General features: G+C 38.0%; 1 protein-coding gene across 2 annotated transcripts in view; it reads left to right on the top strand.

Annotated features, from left to right (window-relative positions):
- The window catches only part of GXYLT1 (glucoside xylosyltransferase 1), a 52,415-nt gene that overhangs the window by 15,086 nt on the left and 17,649 nt on the right, over nucleotides 1–19,680 (top strand). For both annotated transcript variants that reach the window (XM_019934615.3, XM_019934616.3), the window contains 3 exons: nucleotides 8,810–8,981; nucleotides 14,503–14,628; nucleotides 17,592–17,843. In XM_019934615.3, the coding sequence (XP_019790174.1) occupies nucleotides 8,810–8,981; nucleotides 14,503–14,628; nucleotides 17,592–17,843 (550 nt within the window). The remainder of the gene's footprint in view (nucleotides 1–8,809; nucleotides 8,982–14,502; nucleotides 14,629–17,591; nucleotides 17,844–19,680) is intronic.

The raw sequence follows: 19,680 nt of genomic DNA on the forward strand, positions 1-19,680 counted from the left end.
TACATCCCATGAACAACTGGGAATGAATCATTGAAATCACATATTTTAATTGTATCTCATTGCTATGGAAAAGATTGGATGATTGAGATTCTAATGTGGGTCAGTCGAGTCAGATTATGTAAACTTTTAAAAGCTCACTGTTTCAAGATAATCTTACCATTCAGCTTGTTCATAATTTTGGAGAATAGGAGCTCCATATTTTTCATCCTTTAAAGAGTTTTCTAGTGAATAGAGTAATGACAAGCACCACTTAGCTATCTCCGACCTGACATAAATCTGCTCACTCTGGGAGCTGGGTAAGGTTGAAAGCCCCTGTATACTCCGATTTATACAACCCAGGCCCTTTCGTAAGTTACGGCATGAGTAATGATCTTCCTACCTCCTCTGCTGCAGAAGTAGCCCAGGGAAGTTGACCTAGTCTGAATCCTGGAGCTTCTGCTTAGTATTCCTTTTCTTTGAGTCTCTCCAACTCACTATTTTCCCAAAGCTCCGAAGTATTCCCTGGAAGGAATTACATGTGGATAGATACGTGACATTGTAAACCCTTGTGCTTTTTTACTCTCCTAAATTTGAGATTTTAAAAGTTATACTCTCTGCCTGTAATATTACATCCGTAGTATAAATCTGTAACCATTTTGTTACATGTATCATATCGTTATGTAAAATCTCTTAAACTTAGTATGATCAGGCCACCCAAAATGGCTGTTCTCTTGCTCTCTGTACATCCCCTGCTCGACCAGTCCCTGCCTCACCTACACCCTACTCACATGACTGACCTTCCTACATACTTGCCCCTGCCCCAACTGGCGATGGTTCTGACCTTTAAATCAGAACATCTCCTCCATGATAGCTTATCAAAGGGATGGTGAGGCACGTGCTCCTCTGCTAGTTTCCCTGGTAACCAGTGAGCCAACCTGAGGTCAGTTCTCCCTATAACTGATTACCCCTTCCCCCCGCCCCCCAGCAAACACTGCTGCCATGTCATCTGCACACAGTAGCGTGCTGCTCCAGGACCTTGCTTTCGACATGTAAGCTCCCCCCATCCATTAAGTCATTGATGTCTCTGCTGGCCTGACTGGCCTCCTCCTTCGGTCTTGAAGCTGGGCAAGTACGGAGCTTGCAGGCCTGCATGCTGCAGCCCAACACTTAGTTTCTTACTTTGCTCTTGGGAATCCCTTATTTATTCAGTCTATTCCAATGTGCCGACAAGCTAAAGTGCTGTCCCATTGCCATGTCATTCTCCCCCTCCATTTCAGTATTTAAATAGCACCTCATTTTTGCCTGACTCTGCCCACCTGGGGAAGCTTCTCTGAAATCCCCTTGGCTACCATTAGCTCTCCCATTTTGCCTGGCACCAGTGGGCCCTTATAACTGGCACCATTTTCTTCTCCCCAGACTTGTCCCAGCGTTTCCAATTTGAATTCTTTATGTATTTTGATTAGACTTCTCTGGGGGGTTATTTCCTCCCAATTAATTTATTATACAGTGATCATAAAATAACATAAAAAAGCCCAAATCGCCTCAATACCCACCGCAAGTGTTTTCGCCGTTCCTGTGCGTGTGCTTCTAATAACTTGTATCTGCATGAGTTGTCTGCCCCTGACTGCGCCCCGGTGGCGTCACAGCGCTCACACCTCTTCCGCCTCTTCTGTCCTTGAAACAAACCAAAGTCCCTACCGCAGCTTGCTTCCAGCCCCTTTCCTTCAAGCATCCTTTGTTTGTTCTTTCTCGTCACCAGCAAACATTTATGAGTATCTGCTGGCTTTACTTCCTTAAAAAACAGCAACAAAAAGAAGAACACCTTCACACCTCAGCCCGCTAGGAGCAGCACCCAGCCACCACCTGACAAAAAACCCGCTCTCACTGAAGTCACCTCTGACCTCGGAATTGTTCTTTGAGCCCTAATGTGCTTTCTTGTTACCACTTCCTCTTTCTTCCTTTCGACTCTGTCCGTCTCTGGCTCTTGTCGTCTCAGGCTTTGTTCCCGCCGCCTCTGGACTCCTCTCTCCAGTCCTAACTCCTTAGGACTCTGCTCTTTCTTCTGCTGCTCCCTGGATGGTTTAACTGATACCTTCATTCCAGAGCTGTTCTCTGAGCTCCCGAGCTGTGTCTCCAGCTGCACGGTGGTGATTTTCGCCTTGCTGACTTGGGCTAGCCCCTCACACCTCCCCTCATCTGGGTTTTGTGTCTTGGTTCACGGTGGGCTTCCCACATGTCAGTCAGTCTGCAGTGACTTTTCCCGCCCGTCTCCTTTCATGCTGTTGCTCCTGCCGGCCTGTTCCTTTCTGTCCCTTAACTACCGTGGAATCACTTCTTATCCCGCCACTGTGACCTCCCTTCCGTGCCCACCGCTTCTCCCTTCTCTGTATCCTCCTAGTTACTGTACCTGCTGCATCTGTTGTGGTTGCGAATCATTACCCACTTCTGGAGTGTTGACTTCGCAGACGGACACCACGTGGTGTTCATTATTTAAGCCCCATTATTTGGCAAGGTGCTTGGCAACCAGTAAATGACTAGTAATTTTCCCCAGCAGTTTCAGACTAGGTTAGATGTCTGTGTAGTGAGCCCAGTTAGCAACCTTGATTGTTTTCTGTTTAAGCAATTACCATGCTTTCTGATTAAATCTTTCAAAAATCTGTCTTTTCACAACAGCTATAAATTGTGTGAGGTTAGGATTGTGGCTTTCTTGTTTATCCCCAGTGTCTAGCATGTGAAAGGAGTTCAAATATTCATTAAAAAGAATGGATATCACTTATGTTCTAAAAATTATACAGATTTAAGCCTGTACCAGCATTGTGTGAGTGTACTGGTGTCACCATAACCTTAACATTCATTATTGGGAGTTATAATTTTACCACTTATTAGAGTAAAATGGTAGCTTATTATTGATTTATATTCATTGATTATTTCTTGAATATATTTTTGCATTTATTTGGCTTTTTAAATTTTTGTTTGTATTTTCTGTATTGATATTTACCTATTGAGCTTTTTAATGCTTATTTTATGAACTCTTAGAATAACACGTTCTACCTTTGCCATTGATTACAAATATTTTCCTTATTTGTTTCATTTTTTAATTGTAGTTTTCTTTTCATTATGTAATCTCTTAATTTTAATATTATTATGTGACTTGAGCTTTTAAAATATTTGATCTTTCTCTCTATGATGGGAATTGATTCTCAGTTCATAGTCTGTGTATTTGCTACCTGAACTGTTATCTTGAGTGGTCCCATGCTAGTTTTAAGAGGTATATTTTTACAGACTATTTTAAATTATATTTTAACAATTAATACTTACAAAATGTTGAATTTTTAGATTTTTTTAATCCTTTGCATAAAACCTTGCAGAGTTTTTTTTAAGTATTATATTTTGTCCCCAGAGTGATTTATATACAACCTTTAAAGTAGTTTTACCTTAGTATGTTAATTCACCACAACTCTTTTTTTTATAGTAAGAGGAAAAACTTTTTTTTAAGAGCTACACATTAAGGAAATTATCATTAGTGTTTCTGAATATAGTTTTCCAATTTTGTCCAATTGCAAGTTTGTTTTGTTTTTTTGCGGTACGCGGGCCCCCTGTTGTGGCCTCTCCCGTTGCGGAGCACAGGCTCCGGAAGCGCAGGCTCAGCGACCATGGCTCACGGGCCCAGCCGCTCTGCGGCATGTGGGATCTTCCCGGACCGGAGCACGAACTCGCGTCCCCTGCATCGGCAGGTGGACTCTCAACCACAGCGCCACCAGGGAAGCCCACAAGTTTTTAAAGATAAGTTTGTGGCAGTTATTTTTTAGTTTGGGAAGATTGTTATCAGAAATTTAATCTGTTTACTTTGAGTCTGTGTACTTAATTATAATGCTAATTACTAGTCTAAATATTGTTATATGTTGTTTTCTTTTATAGAGAAAAGACTAATTTAATTATAGGCTAGAAGAACACACTGGAAGCTTTTGATGCTAAATTTTGATTAAAAAATTTTTAATTTTCATTAAAAACTTTAATGTTTAAATTTTGATGCTGTCTAAAAAAAGAAAAATTATTATTCCTTTATAGCAGAAATGTTACTTAAAATAAGTCTATTCTTAAGGCTTGTAAGTCTGTTTACAGTATTTGTATTAGAATTTTCATCTAAAACATTGTGTTAACTTTTTTTTCTGGATTCCTCCTCTCAGCTTTTTACTTTGATAAGTTTTCAAATCTACAGAGGTTATAAGAATAGCATAGTGAGCCACTACATACCTGTCACTAGATATTTACCTATTAGCAACATTTTGCCACTTTTTGGGTGAACTGTTTGAGCGACAGCCTAAATATTCAGCATGTATTGCCAAAGAACAGGGATAGTCTCCAGTACCAACATAACAAAATTGGCACTTTCAAGTTATTTAACACTGACAGAATGTTATATTTATATATATTCATATTTCCTTATTTTCCTTTTAATGAACTTTGTATCTTTTCTACCCCATTCAGAACCCAGTCAAGGAACAAGTGCATTCAGTTATTAAATCTATTTAGTCTTCTTTTTTCTAGAACAATTCCCAGACATATTTTTGAGGGGGGGACGGGGCAGGGAGGCGTGGTGGTCGGTGTCTTTCTTTCATGACATGATATTTTTGTTTTGTTTCGCAGAATGTTCCTTTATTTGGATTTGCCTGTCTCCTTAGGATTAGATTTAGGATCTTTGGCAGGAATATTGCGCAGGAGATCTTGTGCTCTTTGGGCGTTCTATGGGGAGGCATGTGGTGGCAGACAGTTAACATGATTGGTTGTTTGATCCCCTGGTTAAGGTGGCGGTGTCACATTTCTACACCGTAACAGTATCTTTATCCCCTTTGTAATGTGTGGGGATAATACCTTGATACTCTGTGGTTTTAGCATCCATTAATTATTCTTGTTCAAATCATCTATTGCAATAGTGAGTGCAAAATAGTGTTTTTTGTAATTCTGTCATTCCTTCTACATTTATTGGTTGGTATTCATCTTTAAAGGAGGGTTCCCCCTCCGCCTTACTCTTTATTTAGTATCATTTTGGACTCACTGATTCAGTTTTTTAATAGGATGTGTTACCAATCATTGCTGTCACAATTCTTGCCTATGCTCAGGCTATGCCAGATTTAGCCATGGGGACCCTCAGGTGTTACCTTTGAATTATCTGAAGCATTTCTTCTAATCATATATCTGTAGAAAAGTAAGTTATGACTTTAAAATGTCCTTTTTGGATAACGTTTCTTTAAATCCACAGGGATTTTCTCTTATTCACACTGTAATTAATATATAGCATATTTTTGTAGATCCTGACAATATTAACACCATTCAGTTGGGACCAAAATTACTTGAATGGCTACTTCCCTACAACTTCTTCGAAGGTTTTAGTTATCCCTTCCTCTAGTGTAAAAGCTTACTTTAGATTTCTTCCAGTTGCAGTTACTTCCTGTTCCTGGGTCTAGGGACAGGGTGGTGAGCAGAGACATCTTTAAAATATGCTTTGTCTTGTCAGTTTAGCTGTTGGAGTCTGTACTGTATATAATGCTTTTGCTAAAAAGGGACACATAACAGAAAAACAAATGCAATATTGTTGACAGTACTACTACTTTTATAGAAATTGGTGGAAGGAGTGCTAGCAGTGTGATTAGAACAAGCCTTTCTGCAGTGCCTGAGAGCAGGAGTCCCTGGGACTGACCTTAGAAGGACTTTTTTTCCTTGAAGAACATTTGACTTATTTCTCTTGAGAAGGTTTATTATACTTCTGTATGTAGAGAGTTCTGTGCCAAACAGCACATGACTGTTACGGCTCACTCTTTAAATCTCTAGGCTTTTAGCTTTGGGGCAGGATCTAGTTATGGCCAGTTAAGCAATCCGAGCCCATTATAGATTCTCAAATCTTGGTGCTTTAATGAGGGTCTTTGTACCCTCATGAGTAACAGGACCTGGAGGCATTTATCAGAAAGCTGAGACAATGGAGAGTTCTGTGAGATTGTTGTGTGTCTTGATTGCCTTCTCTTTTACTTGTGTCGTTGTGGCTTCCACTGCTTTGAGGTGAACTGGATTCATGTCCCCTTGTTTAGGTATAGAAAGTGTAGATAGTCTCCCCTCTGCTAGGGCTCCAAAGTTATAAACTGAGGGGCTTAACCGAAACGAGGGGAATGGATAGAGGGTACAGACGAGGACGCAGGCACTGCTTCTTTCTAATTCCTGTCAGTGGAAAAGAACAGAGCTTTCAAAAGACCCAAGCTTATGCTGTACCTTATGAGTGAAAGAGGTAGCACAGCAGGTGAGTGGTGGAAGGCTAAACTCTGGTAAACCTGTAACAGAAGATAGTTGGATAGCTGGATAGCCATGTGCAAAATTATGCAGTTGTCCCCTCCTCAAACCACTCATAAAAAGCAGTTCCTGGTAGATTGATGTAAATTTTAAAGGCAAAGTATGTACCTGATGTTATATCTTAATTTAATGATAATCTTAATAACTTGATGAAGAATGAACTATCACCACCGCTTCTCGAATAGTAAATTCCCCTTCCAACAATACCACTTTTTATGTGACTTCTCCATTGAATACCATTAACAAAGTGGTGTAATAATGTTTAACTTCATGAATTATCCAGGGAAGGTTTCTTTTTCTTAAAAGCAGTTGTTGTTGTTTGTTTTTAAGGAACGTCATCTTTAGAATAATTGGCCCATTAGTCTGAATAAAGGGTAGGTTATCAAGGTATTGGGTTTCAGCCTCCCAGTTGAGGGATCAGGGAAGGAAATGACTCTTGTGTTTTCTAGGAGATAAGTATTCATGCTGAAAAACCTTTCTGCTCCTCTGCTGAAGGCTGACAGTTACCAGTAATTGTGTGGGTAAGAGATGTCCCATGTAAGAGAAGTGAACCCATTTTCAGGCCTCAGAAACTCAGAGCAGAAAAGCGTCAGTTTCAACTGCTGTCCTTAAATGTCTCTGGGCCCTTGGCAAACAAGCTTGTTAATATGACTGAATAGATACATAGTAGATGCAGGAGCACGTTATATATATTCAGACTTTATCATTAATAGGATAAAAAATTAATAATTCCAAATGTTTAATGTTAAAACATTAAGTTGTATGAATTTGATATTTAGGTGTGTTTTATATAGTCAATTGTTTGTATTTAATGTTATTTAGCATCATTTTCTGTTTTCTCATATCCTGGCCAGTTGAGGGACTACCCATGAGCAAGACCAAGATTTTCCTCAGGAAACAGTTCTGGGTCCACTCTGACACACGGACACATGAATGAATACTCAAGGTTCCAAAGTCCTGTGCTAAGGAACATAACCATGATAATTTTAGCTTATAAATTTAAGAAAAATGATTAATCACCCATCCCTGCTACTACAAAATTTCAGTAATGGATACATACAACTATTAACGTTAAACAGTATTATTTGTAATCCCCTTATACATTTTACAGAAAGGATCTCTGTAACTAAAAATTCAGTTAAAGTCAAATTCGTATGTTTTTAGTTTTGGAATGTTTGTACTTCATAATACTTTAATGTGCTACTAGGTTGTTTTATGTTGTCTTCCACTCCTACATACCTTTAGCTGTCAGTTCCAAAAAGATTATTTTATGTCCTAATTACAGATGAGGTCTTTATTTCATATTGTAAATGTTAATTGTTTAATAACAATGCAGTCACACATAATTATTTCTGTTCCTTGTATGATGGTGGAGTATTACTGGTTCAGTGGTAAGGTGCTTGCACTGCTGCTCTGTGTTAGAGGTAGGGTCCAACATAGCCTAGGCTGATAACTGGGGTTTAGGAATCTTTCCTTCCTTCCAAAATGATGTGCTATGAGCGTTTGACTAGTATTTTTAGACCACCTCAGAAATTTTTACTTCTCACTGATTACTTGATAAATGGGACTGCACAGTAAAACAAAACAAAACAAAACAAAACAACTTATGTGAAGGAAACTTCTTATAATCAGCATGGTTGAAGATTGGATATAATACTGAAATATTTGTGGGTGAATTTATATCTGGGTTTGCTTCAAAATGATCTGTTGGTTAGTGGAAGGGGCTGTGGGGAGGGGTTTTAGAGGAAATAAGAATACCTTTGAATGGATAATTGTTGCAGCTGAGAGATGGGTACATGGAGGTTTACTGTTGTCTCCTCTCTACTTTGGTGTGTTTGAGATTTTTTTTTTTAAGTAAAATAGTTAAAAATTAAATGGAAGACCTTCAAATCAGTGCTGCTCCCTTTCTCAAGTGGGGGTTTCCTTGAGAGAATTAAGCCCTAATGTCCTACAGCATCCAGAGTGAGTAGTGAATTAACTTCTCTCCCGTGCATCCAGAATGATGCTAGTTATGTACCATTCTTGGGGGAATGCGGAAGTGGTCATTTTTTGTGTTTTGTGGTTCCTGGTGAGGAACGTTAGCTGAGAAAGGCTGGTTGAGGGTATATATATATATATATATATATATATATATATATATATATATGATTGATTCAACATTATACTGTTTTGTAATTTGATGTGTCTTTGCTTTTTAAATAGAAGGTTCAAACTTCAGGTTTTTTTGTTTTTTTTTTTCAATTGAACTGTAGTTGATTTACAATGTTGTGCTGGTTTCTGGTGTACAGCAAAGTGATTCAGTTATATATATATTCTCTTTCATATTCTTTTTCATTATGATTTATTACAGGATATTGAATATAGTTCCCTCTGCTGTACAGTAGGACCTTGTTGTTCAAACCTCAATCTTTGAACACGGTCAGAATACCATGTCGTTAACATGTTACCCTGTACTAATACTGTTGGAAAATGTGGTTTTCTTTTCTATCAGGTATAGTCTGAAAATGCAGCCCGTTGAGGAAGTGCACCTAGCCGTAGTTGCCTGTGGGGAAAGACTGGAAGAAACTCTAACCATGTTGAAGTCAGCACTTATCTTCAGCATCAAACCTCTTCAGTTCCATATTTTTGCTGAAGATCAACTGCATGATAGTTTTAAAGGCATAGTAAGTATTTGAGACTTAGTCAAGCCTGTATAGTTGAATATTTAATGGTATATATAGTAAAATGTTGTTGAACAAAAATATGTATTCTAGGGCTTCCCTGGTGGCGCAGTGGTTGAGAATCTGCCTGTCAATGCAGGGGACACGGGTTCGAGCCCTGGTCTGGGAAAATCCCACATGCTGCGGAGCAACTAGCCCCGTGAGCCACAGTTACTGAGCCTGGAGCCTGTGCTCTGCAACAAGAGAGGCCGCGATAGTGAGAGGCCCGCACGCCGCGATGAAGAGTGGCCCCCACTTGCCGCAACTAGAGAAAGCCCTCGCACAGAAATGTAGAGCCATACACAGCCATAAATAAATGAATAAAATTTTTTTAAAAAAAGGCAAAATTCCTTTAAAAAAAAAATGTATTCTGCAGCTCTGCCCTCTAAGAGTGGGGACTGTTCCCTGCTGCCACTTCCATCTGTACTTCCAGATCTAGGGTGTAAGAGGAAGACTTGTTTTTGAAAAGGAGTTAGGCTATTTAGAGTCCTTTGCCAAGCATGGAGGTTTTATTTTACTGACTATATAGTTCCAGGATGTTTTGATTGAGAAGTCCTACTTCTTAATTGTGTTCCCATCCTTGGCTTGAGAGTGCCTCAATCAGAGTGTGCACAAAGGTTTTAATTCTGTTTTGAGTGGAGGGAACTCTTAATTGACAATATGGAGGGAAGTAGCTTCGTGCTCTGGTAAGAAAGTTTCTTATTTTGGTTTTGTATTAGTTACAGTCAGTTTGGCTGTAATGGCAGAAAACCCAAAATAACAGTGGCTTAAACAAGATAGAAGTTTATTTCTCTCTTATATAAAAGTAGGCAGTCTGTGGTATATGGCAGTGCTGTGTCTTCAGGGATTCTGTTTTTTTCTCTCTTGTGGCTGAGCCATCTTTAACTTAAAGCTTCTACCTCATGATCCAAGATGGCTACTCAAGCTCCAGCCATCACACTCATATTCTAGCCAACATGAAGGAGGAAGGAGTGAAGAAGGGGGTTCTCCTCCTCCTTTCTAAGGAAACTTTCTAGAAGTTGCACATGACATTCCTGCCAGTATCTCATTGGTTTCAACTTAGTCATGTGACCATATCTAGTTGTTTGTGTGGGTTGACGATATACCCTTTTAATCAGGACTGCCACATAACCTTAACAAAAAAAATTATTCTTATGCAAGAAGAGGAGAACAGATAAATATAGGAGGGAGAACATATACAAAGAAGAAACTTCACCTGAAATCTCATTACCTTGTGTCCTGAGATGGTGGTGAAGAGGATAATGATTATCCCTGCACCATCTCTTATCTCTCTATCTACACTCAATTAAGCTGTCAAACTGATTTGGGTTTTTTGCTTGATCTATGTAGGAAAAGTGTATTCGATGTTTTTTTCAGGTTAAATTAGTTCATTTTGCATATTAAGTGAAAAACACTACTTGTGACCTCAAGTCTTAGATTTCTGCTAAAATCTTTGATTCCAAGAGGCTTAAAGCTTTACTTACTATTTTACAAGGAATGAAATTAGAACATTCTCTAACACCATACACAAAAATAAACTCAAAATGGATTAAAGACCTAAATGTAAGACCAGAAACCATAAAATTCCTAGAAGAAATCATAGGCAAAACACTCTTTGACATGAATTATAGCACTATTTTTTTGGATCTGTCTCCTAAAGCGCAAAGGAAATAAAAGCAAAAATAAACAAATGGGACCTAAGTAAACTTAAAAGCTTTTGCAAAGGAAACCATTGACAAAACGAAAAGACAACCTACTGAATGAGAGAAATATTTGCAAATGATATGACGAATAAGGGGTTAATATCCAAAATACATAAACAGCTCATACAACTCACCATCAAAAACAACAAACAACCTGATTAAAAAATGGGCAGAAGAACTGAATAGACGGTTCTCCAAAGAGGACATGCAGATGGACAAACAAGCACATGAAGAGATGCTCAACGTTGCTCATTAATCGTCAGGGAAATGCAAATCAAAACCACAATGAGAGGGGCTTCCCTGGTGGCGCAGTGGTTGAGAGTCTGCCTGCCCATGCAGGGGATGCGGGTTCGTGCCCCTGTCCAGGAAGATCCCACATGCCGTGGAGCGGCTGGGCCCGTGAGCCATGGCCGCTGAGCCTGCGCGTCAGGAGCCTGTTGCTCCGCAACGGGAGAGGCCACAGCAGTGAGAGGCCCGCGTACTGCAAAAAAAAACAAAACAAAACAAAACACAATGAGGGCTTCACTGGTGGAGCAGTGGTTGAGAGTCCGCCTGCCGAGGCAGGGGACATGGGTTCGTGTCCCGGTCCGGGAAGATCCCACATGCCGCAGAGCGGCTGGGCCCGTGAGCCATGGACGCTGAGCCTGCACGTCCGGAGCCTGTGCTCCACAACGGGAGAGGCCACAACAGTGAGAGACCTGCGTAGCGCAAAAACAACAACAACAACAACAAAAAACCCACAATGAGATCTCACCTCCCACGTGTCATAATGGCTGTCTATCATCACAAAGACCACAAATAAGAAATATTAGGATGTTGAGAAAAGGGAATCCTCATATGCTGTTGGTGGACATGTAAATTGGTGTAGACACTGTCGAAAACAGTATGGAGGTTTCTCAAAAAATTAAAAATAGAACTACCATATGACTCAGCAATCCACTCCTGGGTATATATTTGAAAAAAATAAAAACACTCATTAGAAAAGATACATGCACCCCAATGTTCATAGCAGCATTGTTTACAATTGCTAAGATATGGAAGCAACCTAAGTGTCCATCAACAGATGAATGGATAAACAGATGGTACACACACACACACACACACACACACACACACACACACACACACACACAGTGGAATGCTACTCAGCCATAAAAAAGAATGAAAATTTTGCCATTTGCAGCAACATGGATGGACTTGGAGGACATTGTGCTAAGTGAAATAAGTCAGAGAAAAACAAATGCTGTATAATATCACTTATGTGTAGAATCTACAAATTACAACAAACTAGTGAATGTAACAAAAAAGAAACAGACTCACACTTAACAGAGAACAAACTAGTGGTTACCAGTGGGGAGAGGGAAAGGAGGACAGGCAATATAGGGGTAGGAGATTAAGAAGTACAAATTATTATGTATAAAATAAGCTACAGGATATATTTTACACCACAGTATATCCTATATATAGTGTGAGAATGTAGCCAATATTTTATAATAACTATAAATGGAGTGTAACCTTTAAAACTTGTGTACCTGTACCTTACATCTGTAACTTATATAATATTGTACACCAGCTGTACTTCAATTAAAAAACAATGCAGAAAAAAAGCTTTACTTACTGTTTTAAAATATTTCTGGTATCTGTACTTATGATATGTGCTTTTGTGATCTTAATCTTATTATCTGGGTTGTTTCCTAAAATATTAACTGAGGAATTAATCTCATCCTAACAGTTCAGAGAATAGTAAGAGATTGCTACCAACTGTGGAAACCTTTGAAAATGTAATATAAAAGTAAAATAAATTTATTGCTTCATCTTATATGCGGCTTCTGTGTTGTCTTCAAAGCTGGCTGAGTTATTGCTTGTATAATATATACTATATTTTTAAACTTAGTTTTTCTTTAACTATCATGGTTAACCCTGAGACTGTTTGGTTTTGCTTTTGATGAAGGAGAATCAAATATTTTGTGGAATGTGCTTTTACTGCAGAAAAGATGATTCGATATTAGAATTTTAAGAATGACTAAGATTTCATTTTGAAGTTGGTATTGAAAGGATCTTCTTTTAAATTTATTTATTTATTTATTTATTTACTTATTTTTAGCTGTGTCGGGTCTTAGTTGCGGCACATGGGATCTTTCGTTATGGTGCCTGGGCTCTTGGTTACAGCGTGTGGGCTTCTCTCCGGTTACAGCACGCAGGCTCAAGAGCGCGTGGGCTCTGTAGTTGTGAAGCGAAGTCCCTTGAAAGGATCTTTAAGTGATTTATAAGTCACGCAAGGAAAATAAAATACTAGTGTTTGAAACTAATTAACAGATACATCAAAACAGTGTGTTGGAAGTAAAGTTATTCCCTTAAACTATGTTGGAAGGCATTGATTGTGTGTGTGTGTGTGTGTGTGTGTGTGTGTGTGTGTGAGAGAGAGAGATAGAGAGAGAGAGAGGGAGGGAGAGGGAGGGAGAGAGAGGGAGGGAGAGAGAGGGAGAGAAAGAAGGAAAGAAAGAGGGAGGAATTAATGTTTTTAAAAATCCCTTGAACAGGGACTTCCCTGGTAGTCCAGTGGTTAAGAATCCGCCTTCCAATGAAGGGGACGTGGGTTCGATTCCTGGTCAGGGAACTAAGATCCCACATGCTGCGGGGCAACTAAGCCCTTGCACCGCAACTACTGAGCCCGCGCACCACAGCTAGAGAGCCTGCGTGCCGCAACTACAGAGCCCATGCACTCTGGAGCCCACGCGCCACAACTAGAGAGCCCACATTGTCTGGAGCCTGCATGCCACAAATAACTCACGTGCTACAACTACTGTGCCCATTCACTTGAGCTCACACGCCACAAGTAGAGAGCCTGAGCGCCACAATGAAAGATCCTGTGTGCCGCAACTAAGACCCGATGCAACTGAAAATAAATAAAATAAAAATAAAACAATAAAAAATAGATATGTGTTGAGCATTTTAAAAAATTTTTAAAAAGTAAAAATTACTTGAACACAGACATAATTCAAAAAGAGATCATCTTCAGCCTGTTATATAAAATGCTTAGTTTTTTCTTCCTGCAAAAATTGTGAATGCTCTGTAGGAAATTTAAATCAACAATTCTGTTTAAGCAGCAGTGATAGGTAATACTTAAACTGAATTTGAAGCAATTCAGTGTCTTGAATTGCACTCAGGCTGCCAAAGAGTAAACGTGTTCATTATAAATTTTGAGATCAGAAAATCAGATTTTGCTTTTTGTAATGATTTTTTTTTAAATCATTTTTTTAAAATCATTTATGTATTTATGTATTTATCAAAATATTTTATTACCAGGAATATTGAATCTACATAGATAAATATTTTCTAATCAGTTTTTCACATTGGTCTGACTTGGATTGTAAATATTTTCTGTTATATCATACATACTGTGGTAATAAAATTAGTGCTTAATTTTTCTGAGTTTAACTTGTTCAGGGATTGAGAGGATTTATACATCAGGTCAAGCTGATGGAGGCGAACAGTTTGTAAGGCTCTTTCCACTTTGGTTTTGTGGTTGATATCCTTATAACTTCAATTGTCCCTCAGATCTTTACGGTGGAGTCTTTCTAGCATATTGGAATGACTTTAAGATTTTGAATGGAAACAAAATGGTGGGAAAGAAAAATCTAACTTTCTCTTAAGTGTGTATGACATACAATGTATAACATCTTAAATTTTAGCTTTTGAAAAATAATCTGTTGGTTTATGATTTTGCAGAGAAAGAGAAATCTAAACCGAGTTTTTATTTTTTATTTGTTTTTTTATTTTAGCTTAACAGCTGGTCATTTCTCCAAACATTTAATTATTCATTATACCCGATAACTTTTCCAAGTGAGAATGCAGCAGAATGGAAAAAGCTCTTTAAACCGTGTGCTTCCCAGAGATTGTTCTTGCCAGTAAGTTTTTTCTCCAGTGTTTTTTTCGTTTGTTTGCATGTTGCTGTTACACACACAAGTTAATGAAGAGTTCCAAATAGATCAGTTAAATAAACACACATGTATGATTTTCCCTTTGAACATTAGAAGAAAGAAAAACTTCCCATAGAACAAATAAAAGATAGAATAAAAAAACCTCTGTTAAAAACGAAAAATGTAAATAATTTCTGTTGAAATGCTATTTCTTACATTTTAATTGATTCAGTTGCTATAAACTTTCATCTCTAAGAAGGAGTTAGAGGTCATCAGGTCTTAATGGAGCCAAGTCTTTGCCAGGAGGAATGCAGTGGCAGGATCACCTGCCAGGTGCAGACTTCATTTATAATTTGGGACATGAAGTAGATCATTAGATAATCATTTCTGTCTTAACAGCAAGCCAGTTCACCTTTTCTGGCTGATATTTTAACACAGACACAAAATTTGAGGCACGTGAACTCGAAGGGAAATGGGAACCATTTATTCAATGGGGCTGTTCTTTGGTGGTGGTCTCTGGTGATAAACCCTGATTATTTCTTTTTAATCTAAAAATATTCAGGGACTTCCCTGGCGGTCCAGTGGTTGGGACTCCAAGCTCCCACTGCAGGGGACACGGGTTTGATCTGTGGTCAGGAACTAAGATCCTGCAAGCCGCATGGTATAGCCAAAAAAGAAAAAATAAATAAAAATAAATAAAAATATTCAGAAGCCAGCTTACCTTTTCCATTTTGAATTGAATTCACTGATAGTTTTAAAATTCTCAGTAGTTGTTAGAACCACTGTAATGTTTAAAATAGTTACGGTAGTTAGAAATACTGAGTTTAAGAAGCTCACAAGTTTCTGGAAGGTGAATTACTGGGAAGAAACTTAAGTTACTTGTTATTATTAAGTGGATTAAGGCAATTCTTAGTATATTAAGAATAGAGTTTATCAAATCCAGGATGTCAGTTAAAATTTAAAATTAAGTTACATTTTGATAGCTGAGTCTGCCTAACCAGTAGCTTTATTGCTGAGCATAAAAAATCTGGATCCTAGGATATCTTTCTCATTACCTGCTTTCATTGTAAGAAGCACACAAATAAGGGATTAAAGGGGAAAAGCCTAAGAAGTTTTAGGTACTTAATGTAGGCCTTAAATTTTAAAAATTAAAAAAAAATCTTATGTTGAATCATTGCAGTGTTACATCATTTACTTAATAGTTTGAGTGCCTCTATTCTACCAAGTATCTGTAATGAAGTGCTGGGTATATAGGAATGAATGAAACAGATTGCTTGTTTTCATAGAGCCTGTTGTCTGATGTGGGAGGCTGACATTAAACAAGCACATTATGACATTAAATAAACACAGATATGTCACCGAAAAACAATGATGAAAGAAGCATGAGGTTACAGTCATTGCTCTTCTGTTTTATTCTGCATTATTAACAAGTTTAATTGTTGATGTCTTGATAGGAAATTTGCCAGATCATTTAATGATGTAATCTGGTTAAATTCCTAAATGGAATTTGAATACTAAAATTAAATACTTGAAGCCTGTCAAATTGTCCTCGTCCTTCACTCTTACTTCTGCATCGTTTTAACCAGATCTAAGTAAATTGATTCTTCATTTTTCTAAGTAAAATCCTTTTTTTTACTAAGTTTCTCCTCTAAAATAGATGGATTAAAAGAACCAATGTAAGCTCTGCCGACTCCTTGTTCCGCCAAAAGGAAGCATAGAAAAATACTGACGTGGTTATTATTTAACCTTATGTATGAACTCCAGTTGGCAGTGGCTCCCAACAGTAACCCTGGAGCTTCCTGTAGTGTCTTCCTAGATTGCTAACAATACAAAAGTCTGTAAACACACATTTGTCTCATGGTACAGAAGCAAAATGTTGATATAAAAACAATTTCCCTCACTCTTCGCCCCGCAAAAAGAGAGAGAGGAACAGACATCCACATACATACATACCCTTTTAATTGTAGTCTTTGAACAAGTGAGCCTTCTCTACTCAGGCTCTGTAGCCAACTGTCAGATATTTTTCCCCAGCCTGATACTAAATCAGTGGGGGCATGGAGTGATTTCAGCTTCGTAACTGCTCACCTTCGTAACTGCAGGAGGAGGTAGCAGCTTTGAAAAGGAGCAGAATGAAGATCAAGCTCTTATCGTCTTTGTATTCTTAACCAAAACCCTTTAGGTTAACCTAATCATTGAGTCTTACTAATACACTGGAATAGGCAATACATTTAAATTCGCAGGAGTCACATTCTAAAGTATATGGATAAGGCAGAAATAAAAACGTACCCTTGAAAATTCCTATAAGAGATGCATGTTGGAGGTTTAACGTCTCTCGGAAAGTGACATAGCGAGTCTTCCAAGACAAGTCTTGTCTTCACCCTTGCTATGTGAGTGCACATTTTCTTCGATTTGTTGGGAGGTAGTAAGCTCAGAAATAAGAGCATGGGTTCTGGAGTTAGGTGGTCTGGACTTCAATTTTGGCTCTACCATTTGCTGGCTGAGCCCAGAATGAGGTAAAGGTGCTGGCCATTAGTGTTACAGGCTGAGGGGACGAGTTGAGATCTCCATTTGTACTGATTAATTTCTGTATTTACCTCAGGAAATTAAGATTCGATATGTCAGTTCACCGAAGCTAATGTTATTTTCCATTATGAAAAACATTTCCACCCTAGTCTTTGAGGCTACTGCTTTTATTTTTTCTTCCAATTTTTAGTATTGAGTTTTTGTTCTGATTTGTTTTTATATAGCTTTTCTTCTCTAAAAGTTAATTAAAGAGATTAGCAGACCATCTATATATGCTCTTGTAAAAAATGAGAGACTTGGGAAAAACTACTTTTAAAAATTAATGTCAATTAGTTTCTCTCTTAGGCGTTTTTTAAATAATGAAAGCCTCTTTCATGTTTTATATTAAATAGAGTTACAGTTAATGATTCAAATATCTTTCCCCACAGTTAATCCTGAAAGAAGTTGACTCACTATTGTATGTCGACACTGATATCCTTTTTTTACGGCCCGTTGATGATATTTGGTCTTTACTAAAGAAATTTAATTCCACACAAATTGCTGCAATGGCACCAGAACATGAAGAGCCTCGAATAGGCTGGTATAATCGCTTTGCCAGACATCCATACTATGGAAAAACTGGAGTGAACTCTGGAGTTATGTTGATGAACATGACCAGAATGAGAAGGAAGTATTTCAAGGTAAGTCACCGATCCAGGTTAACTTCTCTCTCTTTTCCCTCCATATTGTTTGGTTTCCAATTTAATTTTGCTTTATTAAAAACTAGATCGAGCTATTCAGAATTTTTCCACTTATCTAGAATAATTGAAGAAAAGTGTGTTCTTAGTATTCTGTTTATTAGAGCATTACAGTAGGTCAGAGCAGATGGTGTTACAATGAAGTAACAATGCAGCAAGTGTGAACATCACCTTCCTAGATTGGTATTCCAGGCAGGAGTTGTCATTTTGTAGTTGTGCAGCCTCATAATACTTGAATCTAAAGTGTGGTACGTCTTGGGGGAACACAGATTGTGGTTAAGAGCTAAGAACCGTTGGCTTGGTTCAGACACTGAGATCTTGGGTAAGTTTTGAACATCTCTGGGCTTTGATTTCCTCATCTGTGAAATGGGATGATAGATAACAGTACCTATGTCATAGGGCTTTTGTGAGGGTTAAATTAGTTAGAAGGGAGGCTAACACATAGGAAATGTTGGCTATTTTGGTGCTATTGGAAGTTAACTTAAAAAAAAAAGTTCCTGTGTGTTTCTCATCTCTCAAATTGTGGGGTCAGTAGAAGAGTGAGGCTATTTAAATTCTCTTATTCTGCATATTCTGAACACATGAGTGTGTTGTACTGTTTACCAGTTTCATGCTGATGAGTCCTTAAGTCGTTGTAGTCTGGGGGCATTGGGGTCAAGTGGTTTAGCCTTACGTTTAGCTTTGCCACCTGTTCACCACAACCACTAGCCAACTAGTTAACTTTCAAATGTCAGTGCTCTCAGCTGAAAAGTAGAGATAATAAATGGACTTATGTAGGTTGTCTTTTTAAAAGAGACCCATTCAAAATGCTTAGTACAGAGCATGACACATGGTAAGCACTTCAGTGTTAGCTAAAAGCAGTGGCTTCTGAAACACTGATAGAGACTCACTGTTTATCCTTTTACATCTAGTTAGTACTAACTCAAATATCAAGGGATATTATGTCTTTTATGGTATGAATATATATGTATATTTGTATGTGTATATATATATTTGTCTGGTATTTTTCTTATGGCTTCTGGTGGACCAGAATTTACACCATTACTTATTACTCCTTTCTGCATGTCTGATTTAAATCTCTCGTCCCTTCTTATCCTTGCTCTAGGCAGCAGTACTGCTTGTAGCCTTCACCACTCACATCTCGCCATTTCATTCTTAAGACAGTTAATACCCATCACTCTTGTCTTCTGTAAAGATCTAGTAAACCTAGGGTTTTTTTTAGCTTTCCCATTTTCTGTACCTTTCTGAAATCTTGATTTCATTTCACTTTTGTCTTCCACAAATGAATGCATTAATGAGGCCAGTGTAACCTTTGCTTTTGCTTACAAGTGAACATCTTTCTTCAATTACCCAATTTTTTGATACATTTTGAGTTTTAAAATTTCATGTACCATAAAGTTTTACTAAATAAAACAGGTGTCATACCATGAGTTTTCTTACTTTTCTGATGGTTAGACTATGCACAGTAATATTATACCAGAAGATGGTGCTGTAAGATTATGTGCTAAGGAATAATGTGCCTGCTCAGGAGCTCTTCATTTGAAATTCTTAGAATTATGAGAAGTGTAGTGTTGCAGTAACCTTAGAGATAATTTAGTGTAACACCATTACTTGATTTTTAAGAAAATTTCAGATTGCAGCTATATAGTTCAAATCTCTGATTATTTTTTATTTACCTTTTACTTACTTAAATATCATTCTTAAATATGTTTAACAGTTTCTCCCCTTTCCCTTTTCTTTTTGTCTGTGGCATGTTCTAAACCAGCTAGAGATGTAGATA

Source organism: Tursiops truncatus, chromosome 11 (genome assembly GCF_011762595.2).
Source record: "Tursiops truncatus isolate mTurTru1 chromosome 11, mTurTru1.mat.Y, whole genome shotgun sequence".
Lineage (NCBI taxonomy): Eukaryota > Metazoa > Chordata > Mammalia > Artiodactyla > Delphinidae > Tursiops > Tursiops truncatus.